Here is a 22446-nt window from a genome sequence, read left to right as displayed (position 1 = left end):
CGAGGGGCGAGTGGGGGCCGGGAGCTGCTCAGGGGCGCGCTGCCGGGGGGGCGGGCAGAGCAGCGCTGCCGCGGCCTCGCACCTCCAAACCCCAACCCCCCGCGTCCTCCCCCGCCGGGCCCCGGCATCGGCGGGCCGCAAAGGCACCTCCCCGCGTGGATCCAGCCCACGCGGGGGGCGCCGCGGGCCGGGACCCTGCTGCGCGGCTGCCCCGGCCCCGCCGCACCTGCGGGCGGAGGGGGACCCCCCCCACAACTCCCCATTCCCCCCTCTGTCCGGCCCCCGGCCCCGCCGCCCGCTCCCCGCACCGGAGGCCGGGCGAGGCCAGTCCGGGGCCCCACGGCCCGCGTGGGCTCTGCCGGTGAAGGAGGTCAAACGCCAGCGGCGTCTCCCGGCGGCAAATCAATTTCGTTTGATAAAACTCCCCGCTGGAAACGGGCCTGGGGAAGGGCTGCAGGCGTGGGTGTGGGAGCGTGGGGAGCGGATGCCCACGGGCACCGCCTGTCCCCCGTGCGGGCGCGGGCAGACGAAAATAAATATCTGCGGGTGCCGTAGTTGTGTGCGGAGGGAAAGGGGCAGAGTCCCGGGGTCGGCTTGCGGGCACGACCTTGCGCATGGCCCGGCTACGCGGGAATCGACCCGGTCATGATTTTTCTTGTCACCCATTTATTTATTTATTTTCTGGAAAAAGAGAAGCACTCTTATCTTTTTGTTGTTGTTGTTACATGTTTATTTATTCGTGGAACAACTTCACCAAAAAATGAATTTCGGAGAGACCGTAGCTTCGTGAATTCGCCCCCCTCCCTTCTCCCCCGTTTTTGTCGGCGCCTCGAAGTCCCGTAGGGCCAGGCCCACCGGCCCGGTGCCCGCGGCGGGGCTGCCTTAGGGGCAGCGGCTGCAGACCGCGGCGCAAACGGGGGGCGCGAGGGGAGCCCGAGCGAAGCCCCCCTGCGCCAGCGGAGAAGGGCTCAGCACTTGCCCTCGCGCGTCCCCGGCCGGCTGCTGCCCCGGCCATGCCCGGCTTCGGCTCGGCTCGGCTCGGCTCGGTTTTTCACCGTGTCTCCGGCGAGGCAGCGCAGAGAGGCTGAACGCGGGGCTTTCGGGGACCGCCCGGCTCCCGAGCTGCAAAACCCCGCGTCGCCCCCGTCGGGAGCAGAGCGGAGCCTGGGGCTGCTGGGGCGTCAGCTCGGGAAGGGGAAGTTGGGGCTGCAGAAAAGTTGGTCACAGGCTTCGCCCGGCGGGTGGCAGAGCGGGCAGGGCCGTCGCCGCCACCGCCTCGCCGCCGCCGCGCTGCAGGCAGCCGAGGCAGCGCTCGAGAGGCGGTGGGTTGCGAACAAACTTTGATTCCTGCTACAACAGATGTCAGAGTTTTCTTGGGTTTTGGCTGCGTCTGGGGACATCTTGTGATGTTTTAGAGAACAGGACATGATCTCACATGGCGAGAAGCTCTTTAGTTTCTTAATCATTTCACGGTTCCTTCAGAGGCTTTTTTCCACCTAAAACGTTTAGTTTCAGCTCAGTGATCAGCTGCAAAAGCTCGGCGGGGAGCGGAAGAGTTGAATTATTCCAACCTGCGAGAGCCCCTCAAAAAAAAAAGGGGGGGGGGGGGAAGAAAACGAGAAAAAGAAGAAAAAGGAAAAGAGCAAAGAGAGACAGAAAAAAAGAGGAAACAGAAAAAAAAAGAAAATAGAAAATAAAAGAAAAGAAGAAAGAGAAGAAAAGAGAAGAAAAGAGAAGAAAAAAGAAGAGAAGAAAAGAGAAGAGAAGAAAAAAGAAAAGAAAAGAAAAGAAAAGAAAAGAAAAGAAAAGAAAAGAAAAGAAAAGAAAAGAAAAGAAAAGAAAAGAAAAGAAAAGAAAAGAAAAGAAAAGAAAAGAAAAGAAAAGAAAAGAAAAAAGAAACAGAAGAGAAAAGAAAAAAAAACAACAGGAAAAGAAAGAAGAGAAAATAAAAGAAGAGAAAAGAAAGAGTAAAGAAAGAGAAAAGAAAAAGAAGAAAAGAAAAGGCAGTAACCACAAAACGTGGAAACTTTTTTCTCTGTCCATTTCACCAAGTCCTGAAAAATCGGGATGGATTTAGAGAAAACCTACGCGACCCCACGGGCCGGCCGGACAGGTAGGACTCGGGCTCATCATCGGAGGGAGCCGGGGGACTCCGCCACCGCGGGGGCCGTCTGGACCCCCGGCCGCGTCAGGCCCCTCCGCTCGGTGCGGTCGTGGCCGCTCACGCGTGGCCGTGGCGCGGCGGGGCCGGGTGGGACGCGGCGGGGCCGAGCGCGGCGGGGCCGTCGGGGCTGTCCGAGGAGTGCCGAGGGGCCCCGCCGCGAAGTGTCGCGGCTTCCCCGGGACTCCGGGGGTGGCCGCCCGCGGCCGCTGGTGCCGGCCGGACCGTGCGCCTTCGGCGAGAGCCCGGCGGCAGTAGCGCTGGGAGCCCCCGCGGCGGCACCGGGGCCCGGCGGCCGGAGCGGGCCCCGCGCGGGCGTGCGGGCGGACGAGGCCTCACCAGCTGCGTATAAAGAATGTAATTTCGAAGCGATCGATGGGGCCTTTTATTAGTTAAATCGCCTGAATAATCGTTTAATCGATAAAGCATTCATTGCTCCGCGCCGCACGCCCCGGGAAGGCCGTCGAGGAGGAGGGAAGGAGGGGGCTACAGCGGGGGGGCGGGGGGCTCGGCCGCCTCTTGGCCGCACGACCGCGGCTCAGCTCTGCCCAGTACGGGACGGCCCGGCTCGGCCGGGCGCTGCGAGCCGCTCCGGGCGATGTCGCGGCCGGGGGCTGCCGCTACGTCCTGGTCAGGGGTGACGGGACGGGACGGGACGGGACTGGATGGGATGGGATGAGGGGGCTTAACCCAGGTGCCCCCGCGCTGCCGGCGCCGTGGAGGAGGAGGAGGACGAGGAGGATGAGGAGGAGGAGGAAGGGGAGGAGGAGGAGGAGGAGGAGGAAGGGAGGGGTGCAGGGCCATGCCCACCCCGCACGGCTCGGCTCGGCGCAGCGCCTGCTTGGTGCCCGCACCCCGTTTTCTCGGGCCCGTCGGCGCCTCCCGCGCACGCAGACCCAGCCCCGGCGAGGCAGCTGCTGCCCCGGTCCCCGCCGTGCCCCGGCCCGCAGCGGCCCCGCTCCTCGCACCTCTCGCCCGTCGTGCCCGACCGCCGCGGGAGCCCCGCCACGGCCCGGCCGCAGCCCGGCCGCCCGTTCCCTTGTCCCGGAGCCCACCCGCAGCGGCCCGGCCCTGGCAGCTCCGCGCCTCCGGACCCCAGGCTGCAGCGGCCGGGCTCGGCTCCGCGTTTCTCCCGTGCGGGGCCGCACCGGGCTCTCACCGAGGCTTCCAGCCTGCCGGCAGCCTCCGGTACCCGCCCCCGGTGTCCCCGCGCTGCCCCGCACCTCCCGGTCCGGCCCCCCGTGAGACCCCTGGCGGGGGCACGGACGGCGCCCGTCCCTCCTGAGCCCCGCACCGCGGCAGCGGAATGCGCCCGCCCCCCCCCCCCCCGAAACTGCTCCCACCCCTCCCCGCCCGGGGAGTTTTGGTTTTAACGAAAACGGCCCCCCTGCCGCCAGCCGCCTCCCGCCGCCGCCGCAGACGGCAGCGGGCGATACCCCCCGGCGCGGCCGGGGAGCCCCGGGCTGTGCCCTTGCTGTCGCGGAGCACGGAGAGTCAGCCGCAGACGGGCCCAGGGCGCCGCTGCCCCCTCGACGCCTCTGGGTGCCGGGAAGGCAGTTTTTTTTTTTTTGTTGTTGTTTGTTTGTTTTTGATTATTTTTGGAGGGTCTGCAACTCACGGCCAGCCCCTGCGGCCCCCCGAGCGGGGCAGGTCCCGGCGGCAGGTGCGGTGGAGGGGGCGGCCGGCGGGGCTGCGGGCGCTGGCTCGGCTCTTGCCGTGCCGTCCGGGGCGGGGGCTCGGACAAACCTCCCCCCGCTCGCAGATACCCCGGCCCGGGAGCGGAGGGGGGGGCTTCGGCGGCCGGGCGTAGTGTGTAGCCGAGAGGAGATGGCGCCGTCGGGTCGGCACCGGGGCGGGCGGGCCGGCTGGGGGGGCGGAGGGCGGGGGCACAGCCTTCTCGCCCCCGAACGATCGGCCGCCTGGCGGCGCCTCCCTGCGCACGTCGGGCCGCGGCAGGCCCGGCCCCGGCCCCGCTCGGTGCTCCCCGACGGACCGGGGGCATGGACGGGAGCGGGACGGGGCAGCCCGGGACGGGCGGCCCGGCCGTCGGGGGCCGGGGGCCGGAGGTGGAGGTGCCCCGGGGAGCCGCCTGTCCGCCCGGGGCTGCCGGTGCCGGGGTCCCGGTCCCGCCGCCCGGCCGTCGGGGGACGGGAGCGCGACGGCCCCGCCCCCGCTCCGCATGGCCCCGCCCCCCGGACGAGGCCCCGCCCCCCTCCTCGCTCCTTACCGTCACGCCGCCGCCCCCGCCCCTGCGGCCCCCATTGGCCCGGCGGCGGCCAATAGGCGCCGGCGCCTCCCGGCGTCCCGCGCAACTTCCCTTCGGCGATTGGCCGGGGCGCGTGAGTGACGGCCGCGGCCCCGCCCCGGCGCTGTCCAGCGGCGCGGTGCTGAAGCCGCCCCGCGGCGCCCCCTGGGCGGGCGCTGCCGGCGGGCACCGGGCCGGGCGCGGGGCGTTCCCCAGGCCGCGGCCCGAGCCCCCCGCCCCGCCCCGCCCCCGCCCCCCGCCCCGCCGCCCCCCTCCGCCCGCCACAACCCTCGCAGCCCGGCCGGAGCAGGCAGCGCGGCGGGCGCACCGCCCGAGCCGAGCCGAGCCGAGCCGAGCCGAGCCCAGCCCAGCCCAGCCCAGCCGCCTCGGGGTCCCGGGCGCCCGGGGCCGCCGACGGCAGGCGGCGGGGAGGGGTCTCCGAGCAGCCCCCGCCCGCGGGCAGCAGCGGCGGCGATGGGCGCTGCGCACCCGCGCCCCAAGTCCGACGGCGGCAGCTAACGGCGCGCCCCGCCGGAGCCCCCTCCCCGCCGCTCCCTCCCTCCTTCCCTCCCTCCCTCCCTCCCTCCCTCCCTCCGCCCGTCCCCTCCCTCCCTCCGCCCGGCCCTCCCGCCCCCTCGCACACACCTTCCTGCCGCCCGCCGCCGCCGCCGCCGCCGCCGCCGCCGCCGCCTCGCCCCTCTTCCCTCCGCCGCTCCGCCCGGGCTCGACAAGTTCCTGCAACTCCCGCGCCGCTGGGAGCCGCGGCGGCGGCTCGGCCGGACAGCACCGGGCGCGGCGCCGCTCGGGCAGCCCCGGCGGCCGCCGGACACAGCAGCGGCGGCGCGGCGTCGCCGCCTCCCTCCCGCCGGTCCTTTCCTCCGCCGGACACAGCGACCCGGGGCCGCCGCGGCCGCCGCCGCCTGCAGCACAAAGAGCCGTCGGGGCGCGCCGCTGCCGCTGCCACCGGGGACGAAGCGGGAGGCTCGCCGCCCGCCGGACCGCACCGCGCCGGAGCCGGGCGGCAGGCACCCCGGGGCCGCGCTGCCGCGGCTGCATGGCGCTGTGAGAGCCGCCGCGCCCGGCGGAGGGAAGGCGCACCGACGGGAGCGGCGCGCGGCTCCGGGGCGGACGGCGACGCCTCGTTCCCTGCCCGAGGGAACAGCCGGACACTGTAACTTGTGCACGGGGATCTGCGCTTGGCCGCCGGTGTCGGATACCCAAGTTTGGGGGCGTGCTTGCCTTTTTTTTTTTTTTTTCCGTTCCGTTCCGTGTTGCTTCCTCGGCCCCCCTCCCACGAGCCGCACACGCGAGCGCCGCCGCCGAACCGAGATCTGATCCGCGAGGCTGCCCGCTCCGGCTCCGGACCGCTCCGATGGAAATACACTGTAAGCACGACCCGTTTGCAGCAATGCATAGTAAGTAGGCTGCTAGTTCAACTTCTCTGACGCGGCAGGGCCGAGCCAGGCCGTGCGCGTTCGCGGACGGGGCCGCCGGGCTCGGTTCACCCGCCCGCCCCTGCCGGCCGCGGGGTCCGCGGCGCCGGGGGGAGGCGGCGCCGTCCCGGGGGTCCCGCCCGCGAGCGCCGACCCGGCCCCAAACGAAATCCCGGGCTGCGGCCGGGCGCGGGGCGCGGGGCTGGGCGGGCGGCCGCCCTCCGCACCCGTCCTTCGCGGCGCGGCGGGCGGGGGTCGCTGGGGTCTCCCGTCCCCGCCGGGGAGGCTGCTCGCGCCCGCTTCGGTGTTTTTGGCAGCGAGCAGGAAAAGGAGAAATTCTGCAGGCAGCCGGGTGGGTTTTTGTTTTATTTTTTGGTTGTTGTTCTTGTTCTTTGTGTTTCTTTGATTTTTTTTTTTCCTGAGATTTCTCCTCCCGTATAGAAAGAGCCGATGCATAAATATATACACATATACACACACTCCTAACTAAAATTTTTTATCTATCTATATATATGACACGGACTCGTGCGTGTATATCTATATATATTTATATATAGATATATGTACAATCCCAAATCAAATATTTGGAAAGAAAGCTGCCCAGTATTTCCGACGAACGGAAAAGTTTGCTCTGCGTTATTCCCAGTATAGTCCAACGTTTTCATATACATTAATTAAAACCGAAAAAGCAGGCGAATTCGAAGGGCGCAAAGTGGGGGTGGAGGGACGTTTTTTTCTTTTTTCTTTTTTTTAACCATCTAAAGAAATGCATAACAATTCCTTTGCGAGCTTTGCATCGGGAGCCGCGGCACAGAACAAGTGGGTAGCAGCACTGGTTAAGTTAACAGGTCGTGTGCGATGGGCTTGCCCGAGATTTGTTGTGCTTGAGAGGTCGGGGGAAGACTTATCCATTAGCACAGTGTTATGTGAAATGACATCTTCTCTCACGGTGAGTTAAACGCTGCATTACGGCGAGAGATTGCGAGGAAATTTAAGGTAGAACTAATCTCATTTCCTGGTGCACCACAGCCTTTTAGCTAAAAGGAATTTGTTTTCAAAATAAAGCATCCAGCGATAGAGCTACAAATCTGTCTTTCTCCATCTTTCTCTCTCTTTCTCTCTCTCTTGTTATCTGCCTCTTCCTCTTTCTTTCTTTCTGTCCGTCACAAGATTTTGGAAGGTGTCTCAGCGCAGGCGGGATAGTCGCCGGTAGCTCTCTCCTGCTGCGCGTAAGCCTGACTTTTATCTTCCACCAAAACATAGCTTTTTAAAGCTGTGGTTATTTCTCTCCCTTGATTGAACCGAATCGCGCTTTAAAAAGGAGAACTTAAAAGGCGGAAAAAAAACGCGATCTGGGGGCTCCGAGGGGGAATCGCAGGTCCCCATATCCGGAGGGACCCGTTGTCGCGTCTTCGCGGAGGTGCGAGCGAGCGGGCAGCGGCGCTTTCAGACACGGAGCGTACGGAGGAAGGGCTTCGCCTGAGGGCACCGGGCATCAGATGTGGGAGAAAACAGCGCGGGTTTCAGCGGCTCCCTCCATTAACCAAAGCCATGGAAAATCGGTGTCTTCTGCAGGAATTTTGTTGAAAAAGGGAAGAAAAAAAATCACTGCCCTCGCTCTGATACCACAGCTGTTGAGGAGGAGACTTCAGTGCCAAAGTATCTCCGGACTCGCGTCTCTCCTCGGGAAAGGGGGGGGGGGGGTTAAAAAAAAAAAAAACAAGCAGGAAATCCCGGTGCCACGTCCCAGAGGAGGGCGGCGGGAGCCGAGCGAACGGCACAGGGGCTCCCGCCCGGCGGGAGGAGCAGAGCCCGGCTGCGCAGCCTGCGGGGCGCGGCGCCGGGGGGCCCTGCGCGGCCTCTGGAGCGAGCTCGGGCGGGGACGGCCGGCGGGGGCTCGGCCCTGCCTCACGCCGCGGCAGCCCCGAGGCGACCCGGGCACCGGGAGGGCGACAGCGGGGCCACGCGCACCGCACCGTGCCCGCCTCCCGTCCCCGTCCCCGTCCCCGTCCCCGTCCCCGTCCCTGTCCCCGCTGGGCTCCGCTCTGCCGGGAGGGGGGCGCCAAGAACCGGAGCCGGGGAGCTGGAGGGGTCCGGGGGGCCCGGGGTCGGGCGCAGGTCGGAGCGGCGGGGCCGGTGCGCGGCTCTGCTCCTGCCTCGGACCGTGTCGGGGTCCTAGGGCCGCCCCAAGCTCTCCGGAGCCGGAGGCGCACGGATGGGCGGCGCGCCGAGCCCCCGCGCTGTCCCCGGGCGGGGGGCACCGGGCGTGCGGCCCCGCTCCCGCAGTCCTGGTTCGCGACCACCCGGCCGGGGCCAGCCCCGCACGGAGCTCGGGGGGTGCCCGGCAGGTGCCGAGGGGACGGCTTCGACGCCGCTCCCGCTTGAGCGGGCGGCGGCAGGGCTGGTGGTGTCCCGCGGACTCCCCGCGCCCCGCTCCGGCCCCGGGCGGGAGTCACCCACAGCCTTTGTTCCCCCGGCGGCCGCGGGGTGGGCTGGGCTTTCGGCCCGGAGAGGGTCTCCAAAGGAAATACTTAATTTTTCCTCCTCCCTTCCTCCCTTCCTCCCTTCCCTTCCTCCCTTTCCTCCCTTCCTTCCCTCCCTCACTCCTTCCCTCACTCCTTCCTTCCTTTCCCTTTCTGGACCTCCCCCACCTGCAGAATTTTGTCGTTCGTACTGAATGACCTGTCCATGATTTCATGTAATTAAAGCTGCTAAGAGGTGAAAACCCTGACATCTCATTCACTACAGCTTTGTTGGGTTGCTCCTGCATTTTTATCCTTAGTGATTAGTGGGTTTTCTTTCTTCCCTCTGGCCACGCTACCATTTGAGCGCCAGTGCAGCGCAGCATTCCCTGTGTGCAACCGGGAGCTCCTTTGGCATGTGCTGCTGAAGGCAGCCCCGCTGCCCTCGGTCTGCTCCCAACAAACTTGGGATACAACTCGAGCCTGAAGCGTCATTCAGCCTCTGGGAAAGGTCTGCTTCAGACACTGATAAAGGCAGGGCAACACTTGTCTGCTCTTCGCAGGCTTTAACTGGCTTTGACAATCACATATTCTGTATGGATTAAGTATTTGTCCTGATAGTTTTAGAAGGTGTTTGCAAAGTTTGACAGCAGTTTGTCTGCGGTGCAATGGCTAGATTTAAATAAAACTGCTTTATATATATATATGTATATGTATGTATATATATCTAAACACTGAGGCATTTGACTTGTCACTTTATTCAGTACCACTCAATTTCTGTGTAAATAGAGACATTTTCTCTATTATTTTTGTTCCAGCATTGGCATCTGTACTGCCCCTATTGCTTGTTTTCAGTTTCTCCACTCTCTCCAATCTAAGTAGTTTGGATGGTTAACATCACAAGGGTTAATTATATTTTCCCACTTGGTGGATGGGATTAATACATAAATGTTTGTGGGTTTTACATGGTTTCAGTACTATCCATCTAACTGGGTCCCATCTCCCATCAGACATATGACTCACCTTGCTAAAGGTGAACAGTGCAAATCTGCTACAAAAGGAATAATATATTGGGCTTGCCTCAGTGTTCACATTTCATTTGGGCGATCATAATACCTGCCAAGACTGCTATAAATTATTGGAGCAGAAGTCATTCTCTGTTTTTTTGCACTCTCGATTAAGTTCAGTTGTTTTGAAAAAATAACATGCTTATTTGCAGGTACCCCCTTTTGTGCCTACACACAAATAATGAGTATGCTGAACAGTCACCCACCTTTATTTTACTTGGCTTCATAGCTGGTGGCTGACTCTTTCGCACCAGGCACCTCCAGGCCTGCCCACAGAGTCTGTGGTCCGGCAGCCTCGGCCCTGTGTTTGGGATGGCCATGGCCCACGACTGGTGGAGCTGGGTGACCGTACATGGTCTCAGGTGGCCATTTTCCAGCGCAGAGCCCTCTCTGCCTTCAGGCTGGTGGGTCCTTCCCTTTGGCGAGTAGCACTGTGGCACGGCGGGGCTGCAGAGTGTGGCTGTGGCTGCCTCCGAGCCGCGGGGTGACCCGCCTGCGGGAAGCACGTCCCCAGCGCCGCTGGGAGGACTGCCTTGCACAGGTCTTTTCCAACTCTGACAACGTTGTTCTTTTCCTGCCTTTCCCCCCCTCCCCCGGTCTCTTTCAGGACATGGAGGTGTGAATCAGCTGGGGGGTGTTTTTGTGAACGGCCGCCCCCTCCCAGATGTTGTTCGCCAAAGGATCGTGGAGCTTGCCCACCAAGGGGTCAGGCCGTGTGACATCTCCAGGCAGCTCCGTGTCAGCCATGGCTGTGTCAGCAAAATACTTGGCAGGTAAGGGTGGGCGACAAATCTCTCGTGTCCATCAAGAGAAAAAACACCCTTAATTAAAGGTTACCAACAAGCGAGGACAAGGGCTCATGATCACCACTCATGATTTTATATGTCTGACGTGTGAAAAAAATGCAACTGTTTATATGTTTATTTTGCCCTGTTCACAGTCTCTTACAGGTAATTCTAATGCACAGTGCACAATGCCACGTGTGATATTTGGTGTATATGTAGCATATATTCTGCAGTAGTCTGCTGTGAATACATAGAGAAATCTGTGAGTCAGCTTCAGTAAAATGGAGAGGAAAGACAAGTTGGGGAACGTTCAGGGAAAGTAACTCGTGCTTTCTGAAGAAGACTTACTTTTAGCAATTTTATCATCCTACACTGCATGAACGTTCATTCACACATGCTATGTTGAAATCTGTCCCACTGTTTAATTTGAGGTCTTTTCCTACTCTTGTGGTGGAATATGTTCTTAATTAGAGCAGAGAATACAATAAGTAGCTGTTAACCATCTTACATTTGGTTATTTTGGGAGTAGCTTTCCATTCAGATGGAACTTGCTCAAACCAGTACAGAGACGGCAAATTAATCTCTAAATTCTTATTATTTCCTGATTTTGTTTTAAAATATGAATCAGATTCAGGTTAAAAAAAAAATCCTTTCTTCTTTGTATCTTCTGAACATCATTTGTATAAAGTACTGCACTGAAGTAGTTTCAGATTCCGGGATGAAAATTCTGAGGTATCTGACCACCTTATAGTAAGGATTTTTTTTAATATTATTATTATTTTTTATTCTTGTTGCTGCTATAATATGTTTTTTTTTTTTTTGATAATTTGTAAAAGTTAACTTCTGACATATTTACTAGACTTTAACAGTTAATTTCATTGTTTAGCATTTTACTTCTACTGTTATTATTTGTACCATCTTCCTCTTTTCCATTTTTTAATCAATTAGCTTTACTGGTCACTGCATAGATGTAAAAACTATTAAAGGACCTTTTAGTTGTAGCATGCATGAGATCCTGCTCAGATTAGCAGCATTTCCGATCTCTCAGTGACAATTCAAGTGTTCACAAGCAAATTTACTTGCCGAAGTCATGCCCCCCCTGGTTTTGTAGAAGACAGCATTCTTTTCCCTATAACACCCTGCAGTCAGCTTAACTGCTGAACTCTATCTCACTAGTCTTGGACAGTGTGCTTTTAGAGTTGCATGAGCTGGTGTGCAGGTTAAGCTAAGCATCTGTCCTTCTCTCATGCATTAGCTGCTCAGAGGTGCATTCCCCTGCAGGTTGTAACCATTCCTCCTGGTCTTACACTGGTGTGACTTTAAGGACACTGACGCCTTTACTACTTGATAGACAAAAACTTTCTGAAGGCTTTATTTGAGACCTGCCTGCCCCTTGCAGGCTATTTCGTACTGTTAGAGATGTGCATCCATGCTCAGTACAGGTTTCTGCTCCTGGTGTGGCCATTATATAATTTGCTTTGTGACGCTCCGCACTGCAGCAGACTTACCAACAATTCCCATCAGGACCAATGTAAAACTAAGAAATGGGCAATTTATTTACTGGGCAAATGTCCAGTGGTTTTACTTTTGCTCATTTGAATAGATTTATCATTAGATACATTTGCGGTATACAGCTGAGAATGAAGCTCCAAAGCTTTGTCATTAAAGTTGTCAAAAATAAATTGGAATTTCATACCTCATTATTTTCATAACTAATAATTACGGTGGGTAAAATGTCACTGTAATTGGAGCTCTGTGTGTGTGTGTGTGTTTGTGTGTGTGTGAAGAACAGGAGTCCTTACGAAAAATCTTTACATTTGGAATTTTATGGTTGGAATTTTCCTATTTGCCCTCAATACAACCTTAAAAATCAGCCTCGTATTGGGCAGCCCACAGGCTGGGGACCAGCTGGTTGCAGTGCAGGTGACACTATCACTGTCCCAGAGGTGGGTGCTGCAGGGGTGAACAATTTTTACCTGCATTGCCAATTTGTTGGCAGCAAAAGGCCTGGACCTTGTGTGCGTGAAATGAATCTGACTGCAGCCAGCCTCGTCTTTAAAATGGAGATGGGAGTCAGGGACGCCAGCGCTGTGCAGCCTGCCACTGCTTCACGCTGCTCCCTCCGTTAGTTGCTTGGGTGAACCAGAAGGCATCGACAGTAGTGTTGCTGGTAATTCACTGACCCATGCTGCAGGCAAGTTCTCCTGGCTGCCCAGGAAGCTGGGTCTGGGCCCAAGCCTGCGCCCTCCCATGCGAGACAAGCCGCCTGCAAACGTGTGTGTGCTTTCGCACGGCTCAAGGTGGTGAGGGTAGGTCGGCAGATAGTGGCTAAAGGATTCAGAAGTGAAGTTCTTACTGTCTGGAGGGCACCATGTCTTTGTCCCACTGCTGCGGCAGCGTTTTTGGAAAGTGCCTCCACCCACAGTCCCGCAGCGAGCTCACCACTGCCACACTAGTTGGCAGCGCCGGGGTGCCGAAGGCATCTGCTGTCATGCATTACCGACCCCTAGCAGAGTCAGCTGTGGGAAACACTGTCTTCTCCACACAGTGACTGCTCCCCCAGCTTGCTAATGTCTGTTTTTTGTGCCATCAGTGTTGTTCTCCATCATTGGGGTAGCTGGCCGCAGGATGCTGCCTGAAGGTGCAGCGCGGCCATGTGAGAGATGAACACAAAGGAACGCTTGTAAAATCCATGGTTTCAGCTGGAAGGAAGAAAATTACAACTTTCTGTTTGGGTAGCATTTATTGTATGGCTTCCTTTCACACCCTTCTTACAGTAGAAGTTCTACCAGAAAAGGTTATGAGGCCAGGGATGTAAGGGTTTAGAAAGTTTGTGATCCAAGTTTGCCTTCATTTAATTATGTCCTTAGAAAATTAAGCACAGGAGGAGCAAAATATTACCCTCCTACCCTAAAGCTCATGACTAAGGGACACTAGGAGGGTTAATCTATCTCTGACTCTTGACACTGTCCATTACTAATATTACCTAAATGGCTCGTGGAGACTGAGTTCACATCTGCATCCAGAATATCTGAAAACATGTACAAACAACATGGTATTAGTCCCTTCAAAGGAATTTTAGGCCCCACACATAGACCTCTCCGAGGAAGATTAAAAACTAGTGACATGACGGAAATTTAACGAACATGGTTGCATGCTACAGTGAGACAGACTTTCACTGTGCAGCCTGTTTGTGTTCTGATCTGCTCATGCTGGAAAGACTGTTATTATTATTATTATTATTATTATTATTATTATTATTATTTGATATAATGGGTATATCAAGTAGCTGCAGAAAAAAACACGTTAAGAAATAATCTTACATTCTTATTTGGTAGTCTTTTCTGAGCTCCTTACTGGAAATTGGGCACAGAGCAGTCGGTGGACATGGTTAAGCTGCTAAGAGACTACATCTTGGTGGGTCTCTGGTTGAAAGGCTCATGAAGTCAGGGTCTATTCAGAAAGGATGAGCCAGATAAGGGCAGCTAGGGCAGTGGTTGCAGGTAGTCTGGGGATTTATTTTTCATCTGGTTACAAGGAAATTCACAAGATACAAAAAGTGCATGACCAGGAGAATATCTTGTGTGTTGCATTCCCTGAAATCTTAGCACAGAGGAGCGTGATTTCATTCCTAGTCTCTTCTCTGGTCTTCAATGGGTAGTATCTTATGGACATATGTTTAACAGCATTTTCAAGACCTTGCTTATTAAAAAGGGGGAGATGGATGGGGCTGGGGATCTCAGGTGCGACATTTTGTTGCAATTCTACTAAAGGCAGTTGTGCTTGTGTGATATACATGCGAAAAAGAAAAAAAATCTGACATATCTCAGTCAGTTTAGGGATGCACTCCTACCACCTTCTCTTGTATGACAGCAGAACTGCTCACGTGTGTAAAGATCATGTATGTGAGAACAGATCGTGGAGCTGGTCAGATAAACCAACACCCAAATCAACTGAAACCCTTGAGAACGTGGACAGCTCCTTTTACCTTAAAATTTATGGTTACAACTATTAGAAGCATAATATTAAAAATAATATATTATGAAAAATATTAACTATTAAAACAGTAACATATATATTGAAACAGTTAAATGGGAAAAAGGTATGCCAGCATATTTATTCTGAAGGTGCAAATAAAATACGATACCCAGCCTTCATTTCACTGTGAAATGATAACACATTCTAGATATTAACGACAGAGAATTTCTTTTGAAACAATAATTTACTGCAAAAAGTGGTCTTTGGTGTGATTTGTTTCTATTATTGCCAATACCCCTGATTAATAACACATATTTGCACTTAATTTTGGATCCTGGAATGCCTTTTAGTCTTGCACTGCTTCTTTTGCCTTTCTGTTATGAAAAACTACATATTCTATCCTATGGCCCAATTCCAATTACTGTAAGTTAATCTACTAGGTGATAAAACACTACATAGGCAGAAAATATGTATGTGAAAGTGAAGATGTATCTCGGGATTTGCTGGGGTTTGGTTACCTTGAAATTATGTTCTCTATAAATCTCAAAGCATGTTCTCTGTCTATTTGTGATAACTAAAGGTTTGTTTTGGATGTTGTCCCAGGTATTATGAAACCGGTAGTATTAAGCCTGGAGTGATTGGAGGATCAAAACCAAAGGTCGCCACACCCAAAGTCGTCGAAAAAATTGCGGAGTACAAACGCCAAAATCCTACCATGTTTGCCTGGGAGATCAGGGATAGACTTCTTGCTGAGAGAGTATGTGATAATGACACCGTGCCCAGCGTCAGTTCAATTAACAGGTAAAGATTTGTATGGTCTTGGGGAGGGACTTTTCTAGGAAGTGTTGTTCACTGAATCCTCATTTGTCAGTAGAACTGTGTGTTTTGGGTTGTTTGCAAAAAAATGCAGTTTACATGTGTTTACATAATGTATTTGGGGCTTTGGAGTGGCTGTGGGGTCACCCTGGTGGCAAAACCCTCACAGTCATAAATATTTCCTAGGACCGGGCAAGTTGTGCTATTGGCCTTTGCTTCTTTTCTGTCCTTTCCCATTCCCTGGTCCATGTCTTGCAGTTCTTGCTGGTAAAGATCTATGTTGATTTGGTCCAAATGAGGCCTCCACTGTGCTGGGGACTGAGCGGGAAGTACTTCATCTTGGGGAAAGCTGAGACTGCAACTGGGTCAGGTGGTGGTGTTGATCTGGAAAAAGACAGGCACCTAGGTACCTCAGGAGATGATCCATAGCACTGGTCTCAAGGTCTTCCTGTCCTGCTCAGTACTGCTGCAGTTGGCCTAGAACTCTGCTGGCCACGGTCTGGTACTGTTAGCATGAATAAACCAGGGAAATTTGGCTGGTAGTGTCTGCATGTTAAATAGATTTATTTAAATTGGCCTTGAATTCCCTTGTAAAAATGCAGGACAATCTTATCTGGAGCCTCAGTCCAATGTTTGTGAGTTTTGTCCCAACTTGGGTAGGCAGGTCTGTGCTCATGTCGAGGTCTGAAGGTCTATACTAACCTGCATCCATATCAGTCAAAGGATGTCTAAGACTGGTGTTGAAAAAACCCTGTCAAGTACTCAGCTATGCCTCCAGCCCTCCAGTGTGATAATAGGGGATTAATACCTGGAAGGCAGAGCATGCAGGCACCCTCAAGCACACCAACAGCCCCTGGTAAGCCGAGTCTTTTCATTTTCTCTCTGGAGTATTTTCTGTACCGGGCTTGGTCTCACTGCTCTGGTAAGATGGTTCTCACTTGTGTGATTTCATGCAAATTCTTTGAGTGCAGCTAGCTATAAAGTCCCATCTGTGTCCATGGATGTGAAATAAATTGATGCACTGTTCTTTTATTGGCTATCCCAACCTGATTTGCATTCATGGAGTTGCCGCTTGAGTAGCAGGAGTGACTTCCCCAATGTTAGTGCAGAGTGGTGGCTCTGTCTTGCTGAACTAAGAGTTGAGTCATCCATCCGCATGGTTAAGAGCAAAAACGGGTCAGTTCACTCACAGCCTTTGCTACTGCCTGGAAGTTCCTGTCTAGCTTAGACTCCAAAGCAGCACTCAGTAACGCTATGGACATTGCATTTTCAATTTAAAAAAGGATTTGAGGAATGATATGGACACCATGAAAATTGAAGGAAAATCGTGCTCTGTCTGTTCTCAGATAACTAAGGGCAAACTTTGTTTCCGTAAAAGTCAACTCAGCACCTGTCATGTCAGAAGCATTGATGCTGCTATGAGCAGTCCTGTGTTTACGTAGTAGGGCTTCAAGCATTCTCCAAAAGACTACCAAAAACGCACTCATAGCTCTAGAATGCAGAGACACTAAGTAGGTTCCAGTGTGTTTTGATCCACTTTCCTTATTCTGCTTCCTGCTTTATCCTTGATAATGTCTGCACTCATTGACTTCTCATCAGAATCTCCGTTTCATGATCTACAGCCAAGTTGTTTGGCTGGAAATCTCATTCTTTCTCATCTGCATGCAACTCTGGCTGAGATCTTTCCCTTTTCTGAAGGGTGTGAAACCCCTTTTGAAATTCACATGATCTTTTTGAGTCAGCTTGTTTACCTGCAGAACTATTTTTGCCAGCCTAGGAGCACTTCCCCAAAACCCAAACCAAACTGTTATGACAAGAACCTGGAAGCTACATCAAAATACTTGGCTTTAATGCTAAATCCTCACAGTTCCATGGTGCAGTCTTTGGACTTGTCCTTACATGTTTCAAGACTTTGCAGATAGGCCTATTATGCACCAATGATGCAAACTTCTAGTATGAAGGCATAATGCCCTTATTCAGCCCTGAGGTGCAAATGGGACGTTGCCTTTTAGCCACCGATGCCAACTCCCACCAGAAGCCATTCAGGATGGTTACTGTCTTGGCAGAGGCAAGGTGAACTGAGCCGTAAGCCTTCCTGCAGCGGCAGCCTGCAGTGCAGGGTGCGACAGAGCTGCTGCACTGCCTCCCCTGTGCAGAGAGAAGTGATGCCCCAGGGCTGTGCTGTGGAGAGTTGCTGTTGCTGCTGGAGAGCTGAGGGGCTGGGGCGCTGCCTCTAAAGCCTCTGTGGTGGTCTACACATAGCATGTCCTTGCTACGGAGGGTGCATTTCAGCAGATGAATTTGAGTTGCTGCCCCCTTATATAAATGAATAATAACTACTATTATTAATTAGTAACATTAATTAATATTAATAATAGGCCACTCTTCCGCAGCAGGAGCAACTCTGTGCAACTAAGGCATAATTAATCATTGTGATTAGCTTTGCTCAAATAAGCTGCCCAGCTGCTTCAGTGTGCTCCAGTCCCCCGTCCCTCCAGAGATGAAGATATTTCTGTGTCAGAAGGCCCCAGACACCCTTCCTTTGGCATGACAGGAAGGAAGCCTTGTACAGGGTGCTATTCTTGGTCTTGCTTGTACGGGGTCCTTTGTCATCTTCGGCTGTGTGCTTTCCCCCACCAATCTTCCTGCACAGCTCCCTGCAGCTCCCATGTGCAGCTGGCTGCTTTGGCCATGTGCAGAGGAAGAAGAAGCAAGGGACCCTGTCACTGAGGAGTTTGAAGACGTCTAATAGCCAACAGCTTCACCTTGGTGCTGACAGCTGAATGTAGACTTGTTTTCACACCTAGCCCCATAGTGGGAAGGGAAGGGAAGGGGCAGGCAGCGAGTCCTGTGCTGAGGAGGAGGGCGGGCATCACCAGTACAGGTTCCTGTACAGGCTCGCGGGCTAACTTTCCAGCAAGTAACTGTTTTGTGTTCTCATGATGCATCGCCACATCTGTCTCCCACCTCCCCTCTCCTCCAATCCCCTCTTCCAAATTCAAGGCAGGCAGAAATGGGAAAAGAGTTTGCTAGGTAAACACAGGATAAATGCTTACCACAGCATTACAACTGCATAAACAGTGCATAGAACAGAGACATGTGATTTGACTAAGGAGTGTGCCTCGCTCAAGCCCATTTTGATTCCACTGCAGCCTGTGGCAGAACTGTGTAATCCCTGGAGGCATTTCAGACCCCTTCTTTTCTTTTTTAACAGTGCATTGGCAGGTGAGTGTTTGATAGAGCACTTCCCCAACTCTTCTTAACAGCTGCTCTTTGTCCTGTAACACAGCACATGCCTTTTGTTGTCTCTGCTCCTTTGAATGTTTCCTGATTTACATCATTATAACTCAGAGCAGAGGCTGTCCCCAGCAATGACAATGTAGTTACTCAGCTTTTAAGATTAGCATTTAATCCATCACATTTTTGTTTTAATATTAATTTGGATAAGCAGAATCCTTTCAGAGGTATCCAGTTTTTTTAGATGTGCGAGTACTATTCCCAAGGTGACATTTTAAAATGTCACTATTTACAAATGTGTTCAAGCACCCGCGGCTGCAGATAGCAGTCTAGTGGGGCGCTTGAACTCAGTAGTGTCTGGTTCCCTGAAGATGTGGTGTTGGGTCTAGCCGGTGGCCAAATAGCTACGGAAGTGTCCTTCTTGGGCATTAAGGACTGTGTCTTCAAAGCGACTGAAGCACGACCCTCTGCTGGATCTCAAGGAGTGTGTAGGAGTTGGTCATACAAATGTCCCTAATGACTTGGTCTGGTGGCAAAAATGTAGTCCTGGGTCTGTCTGCAATACGCAGAAAGAAATTTTTGTATTGATGTAGATATCCCAAAGTGAAAAAGTAGTGTATGGTGTGTCCCCTGTAATTATATGCTTAATGCTAAGTAGCCATTTCTTTTCAACTACTTACAGGATCATACGGACAAAGGTGCAGCAGCCACCCAATCAGCAAGTCCCAGCCTCCAGTCACAGCATAGGTAAGAAAAACTTTTTTTTTTATATTAAAAAAATAGCATAATGGATTACAAATATTCTAAAGAACTTTTAATCATTCGTATGGACAGATAATTCTGCATAAAACACTTCAGCACACGTGCTAATGCACCTTCTTTGTCATTCTCCAAGGACTGAACATAGTAAATGAATTTTATAAATACTGCTAAAAGGTTTTGAATTTTACTGATTATTATGATAAATAGCTTTCACCATGAGACAGAAAATTGAAATCTAAACCAAAAAAACCCCACTAATGGGGGTCTATAGAATGTCAGATAATTAAAGTAATAAATCAAGAAAGGGATACTTATTCATAACATTTTCTGCATCATTAGTCAGTAAGTAGTTTTGAATGTGTTTTTTTTTTCATCTATCAACCATCCCTTCCATAATTCTTTGTGCACTTGCAGCCTTGAGTGAAGAAGTAGCAAAACTTTCCTAAACTTTAATTCAGATGCAGACCAGCAATATTCAGCCAGGACTCATGCAAGGCTGCTGGAGGTGGTCTCTGGAAAGGGTGTCCTGACTGATGAGGCAGCTTCTGTGGTGAAAGCCGCTGTGGCAAAGACAAGATTGTGCTCCTTATGCAGGAGGGAGACAGACGGGTGTGTGTGTGTCTCGGTTCTTCTGTGTCTTCAGGCTTTTACCTGTGAAATGGGCAAAGAGCTCGCTGACTTTTTTTTGGCAAAGGTAGGCTGGTGCTGTGAGAGGCACAGCAGCTCACAAAGAGCTGTGTTAAATGCTGAGCTCATCACACAGATAATGCTGCAGTCCAGCATCCTGGGTCTGTCTTTCTTGAAAAATGCCAAAATAATCTCTGAAGAGGGAAAGCAGCCATCAGATTGCTCTGGTAGCTTAGGGGCTGCCTCTCATTGAGAAAAACAAGAGCAGAGATGAGCAGTCTTGCTTCTTGGGGCTCGGGGTTGGTAGAGGCAGCTGGGATTTAAGGTGTGTGCTCTGTGCGGACCCTGCAGAGCACCCTGTGCTTTGGGGCAGTGTGGAGCCCTCAGGGATATAGGGATGTGCCAGTGCAGGGCCAGCCTGTGAGCTGCCGTGTTCCCCCTCCGTCCCACTTCCAGAGTCTCTTCTCCCAATGCCGCCGTGTCCTCAGAGCCTTCCACCTGCCTGGGAATGTGAGCTGACATGTGGCCAGGTGGCATTTGCTGCCACGAGAAGCCTTCCTGGGCAGCCAGCAGAGCCCTGGCCTGCAACCGTCATGCCATGGCGGCAGGCGGCTTTCTGCCAGGCTGGTGCCTGTTCTGTGCTGCCCACTCACTGCCTGGCCTTGCCTTGCCTTGCAGCCTCCACAGGGTCCGTCACCCAGGTGTCCTCTGTGAGCACAGACTCCGCCGGCTCGTCCTACTCCATCAGTGGGATTCTGGGGATTGCCTCCCCCGGCACCGAGAGCAACAAGCGCAAGCGAGATGAAGGTAATGGCAGCGGTTTTCTCCGGGGGTGCCAGGACAGTGCATGCTGGTGGGCAGCCGGCCATGGTGGAAGCAGCCTCCCGGCCAGGGGTAACGTGGTCTGTGGGGCTGCCAGAACCCAGCGGGGCTGCAGGGGCCCTGCGAGGCTGCTGGGGCTAAGGTGGGTACGAGGGAGCTGCAGGTGCCCTTTGCCTGCCCTCTGTGGCCGCTGGCTGTGGGGAGTCCTGTCTGAATGCAGCAGGGCCTTTCCTGAGGTCGCAGCCCAGCTTGGGGACCTTCTGCATGACCCTGCGGTCCTTTGCTGTATATGAAGGCAGTGTTTCTGGGAACAGGGTCTTGATGTCATAGAAAGCAGTTTCAGTGTGTCAGCTTTTGGTCACCTTCTCTTCCCGGATGAGGAACATCTCTCTGCCATCAGTGAAAAGGGGAAGAATCCTTGTATTGATTCTGTGGCCACCTGAAGTAAAAAAAATGCCAGGGAGGTGTCGCCATCCACAAAGGTGCAGAAAATTAACAGTAGAGCAGTTTGTGATGCTGCATTTGTCAGGGACTTTTGTCAGCCCAGATGGCAGAGGAAACAAGTGATTGTGGCTTGAATTGAACATTGCCTGCAGTCCTCAAATCAGGGTTTATAGCTGTCCTTCACTAGTAAGAGCTGGGGTCAAGACATTTGGTATGTGCCTGGGAGCAGAGGGCACACCGGAGGCTTAGTGGCAATGCTGCGGTCACATGTGTGGGAAGGCACTCAGGTGAGATGTCACTGGCTCGTACCAGTGGGTGGGAGGCCCATGGTTGCTCTTTTCTAATGTGCTGCCACCCTGCCCTCCAGAACATCAGATTCCCATTTCTTGCCTTTGAGCCCCTGTGGTAATGTGCTCCACATGTCTGTGGGGAGGGGGTCCTCTTGGCCATGTGCAGGCAGAAGTCCCATCTGTGCCTCTGAGAAGAGGCAGAGATCTCTACCTTGAATAGAGGAGCGGCCACAGGGAGTAGTAAAAGAGGAGAAAAGAGGTTTGTTCACCAAAGATTGCTGAGCAGAGGAGAAAGCAATGGTTTTCACTGTGGCCCGGAGCTCACTGCTTGGCTTTGGAGGAACGCGTTGGAAATGTGACCTACATCCCAACACCCAGGGGTGCCAAAGTGGGTCCAGGCACTACTCTGCAGTCAGCCCTGGCCATGAGGTCGGTGAGCGGGGATCACATGTGGGTCTTGTGCCTCCTTCTCCATCTCACCATCCCCTGGGACCCCCAGTGCTACACGTGGACAGAGGTAGAGGTGGGCAGATGCACAGAAACTGTGGTGCCATAAACCTAACTTCTAGAGAAAACGGGCTAAAAACAGGCAAGGAGCGTGGAGCCCCTGTTGCACAAGCAGAAGGTGGGTGTCTGCAGATGTCCTGTTGGATTATAGAGTAATGTTTAGTTTACTGAAACTGGAGAAAGACTGCTGAGAGCTTTGTGGGGTTGATTTCAGTCACACGAGAAGCAGGTGTGAGTATAAAACTATGAAAGTTCAGGTAGTTGCTGAATATGCCTGTTTTAGTTAAATCTGTGACTGCACTTTTTTTTTTTTTTTTACTTTCTTCCCAAATCAAAGCCATAAGTGCATAGATAAGTATATATATTAAAGCAGGTGAAGTAGAATTTTTTTGTTTTATGAGCCACAGCAGGAAAGTGGCAGTTTGTGTTGCAAGTTATGTGACTCTTTCATGGCATTGTCCTGAAGCATCAATTCTTGGATGTGTGTGATTACAGATGCACTGATTTAAGCAAGAAGGAAGAACTCACAATTGTAGATTAGAGATTTAAATGCTTCCTTGGAAAGATCAGAGGCATAGCTGAGAAATTCCCCAGCCTTTGCCAATTGACTATTAGAAGAGATCACATGATTTATAAAACAACCCTGTTGTTTTGGCAGTATGAGTCATGATTTTTGAGCTTGTAAGTTGGACAGCAATGCTGTCTTTAGCAGACCATTTAAATTGCTTTTTAACAGCTCGCAGCTGCAGATTTGGAGAGGTGTGTGAAGGACAGACTTTGTATATAACCTGATATTTCAACATCTTTGTC

The 22446-nt window shown here is 53.6% G+C and overlaps 1 protein-coding gene across 4 annotated transcripts in view; it reads left to right on the top strand.

Annotated features, from left to right (window-relative positions):
• The first annotated feature begins 1033 nt into the window (after positions 1-1033).
• Positions 1034-22446, top strand: part of PAX5 (paired box 5) — a 149696-nt gene continuing 128283 nt past the window's right edge. Inside the window, exons 1-5 of one of the 4 annotated variants that reach the window (XM_040540353.1) lie at positions 1034-2113; positions 9976-10141; positions 14735-14932; positions 18867-18931; positions 20252-20380. In XM_040540353.1, coding sequence (XP_040396287.1) covers positions 2068-2113; positions 9976-10141; positions 14735-14932; positions 18867-18931; positions 20252-20380 — 604 coding nt within the window. In that variant the 5' untranslated portion in view covers positions 1034-2067. Of the gene's footprint in view, positions 2114-5490; positions 5822-9975; positions 10142-14734; positions 14933-18866; positions 18932-20251; positions 20381-22446 lie in introns of those variants that run through there. The other 3 variants (XM_040540355.1, XM_040540354.1, XM_040540356.1) reach the window with 3 other exon arrangements.

This window comes from Cygnus olor, chromosome Z (genome assembly GCF_009769625.2).
Source record: "Cygnus olor isolate bCygOlo1 chromosome Z, bCygOlo1.pri.v2, whole genome shotgun sequence".
Taxonomy (NCBI): domain Eukaryota; kingdom Metazoa; phylum Chordata; class Aves; order Anseriformes; family Anatidae; genus Cygnus; species Cygnus olor.
Note: the sequence above shows the minus strand (reverse complement) of the source record. Positions and strands in the feature narration are given on the sequence as shown.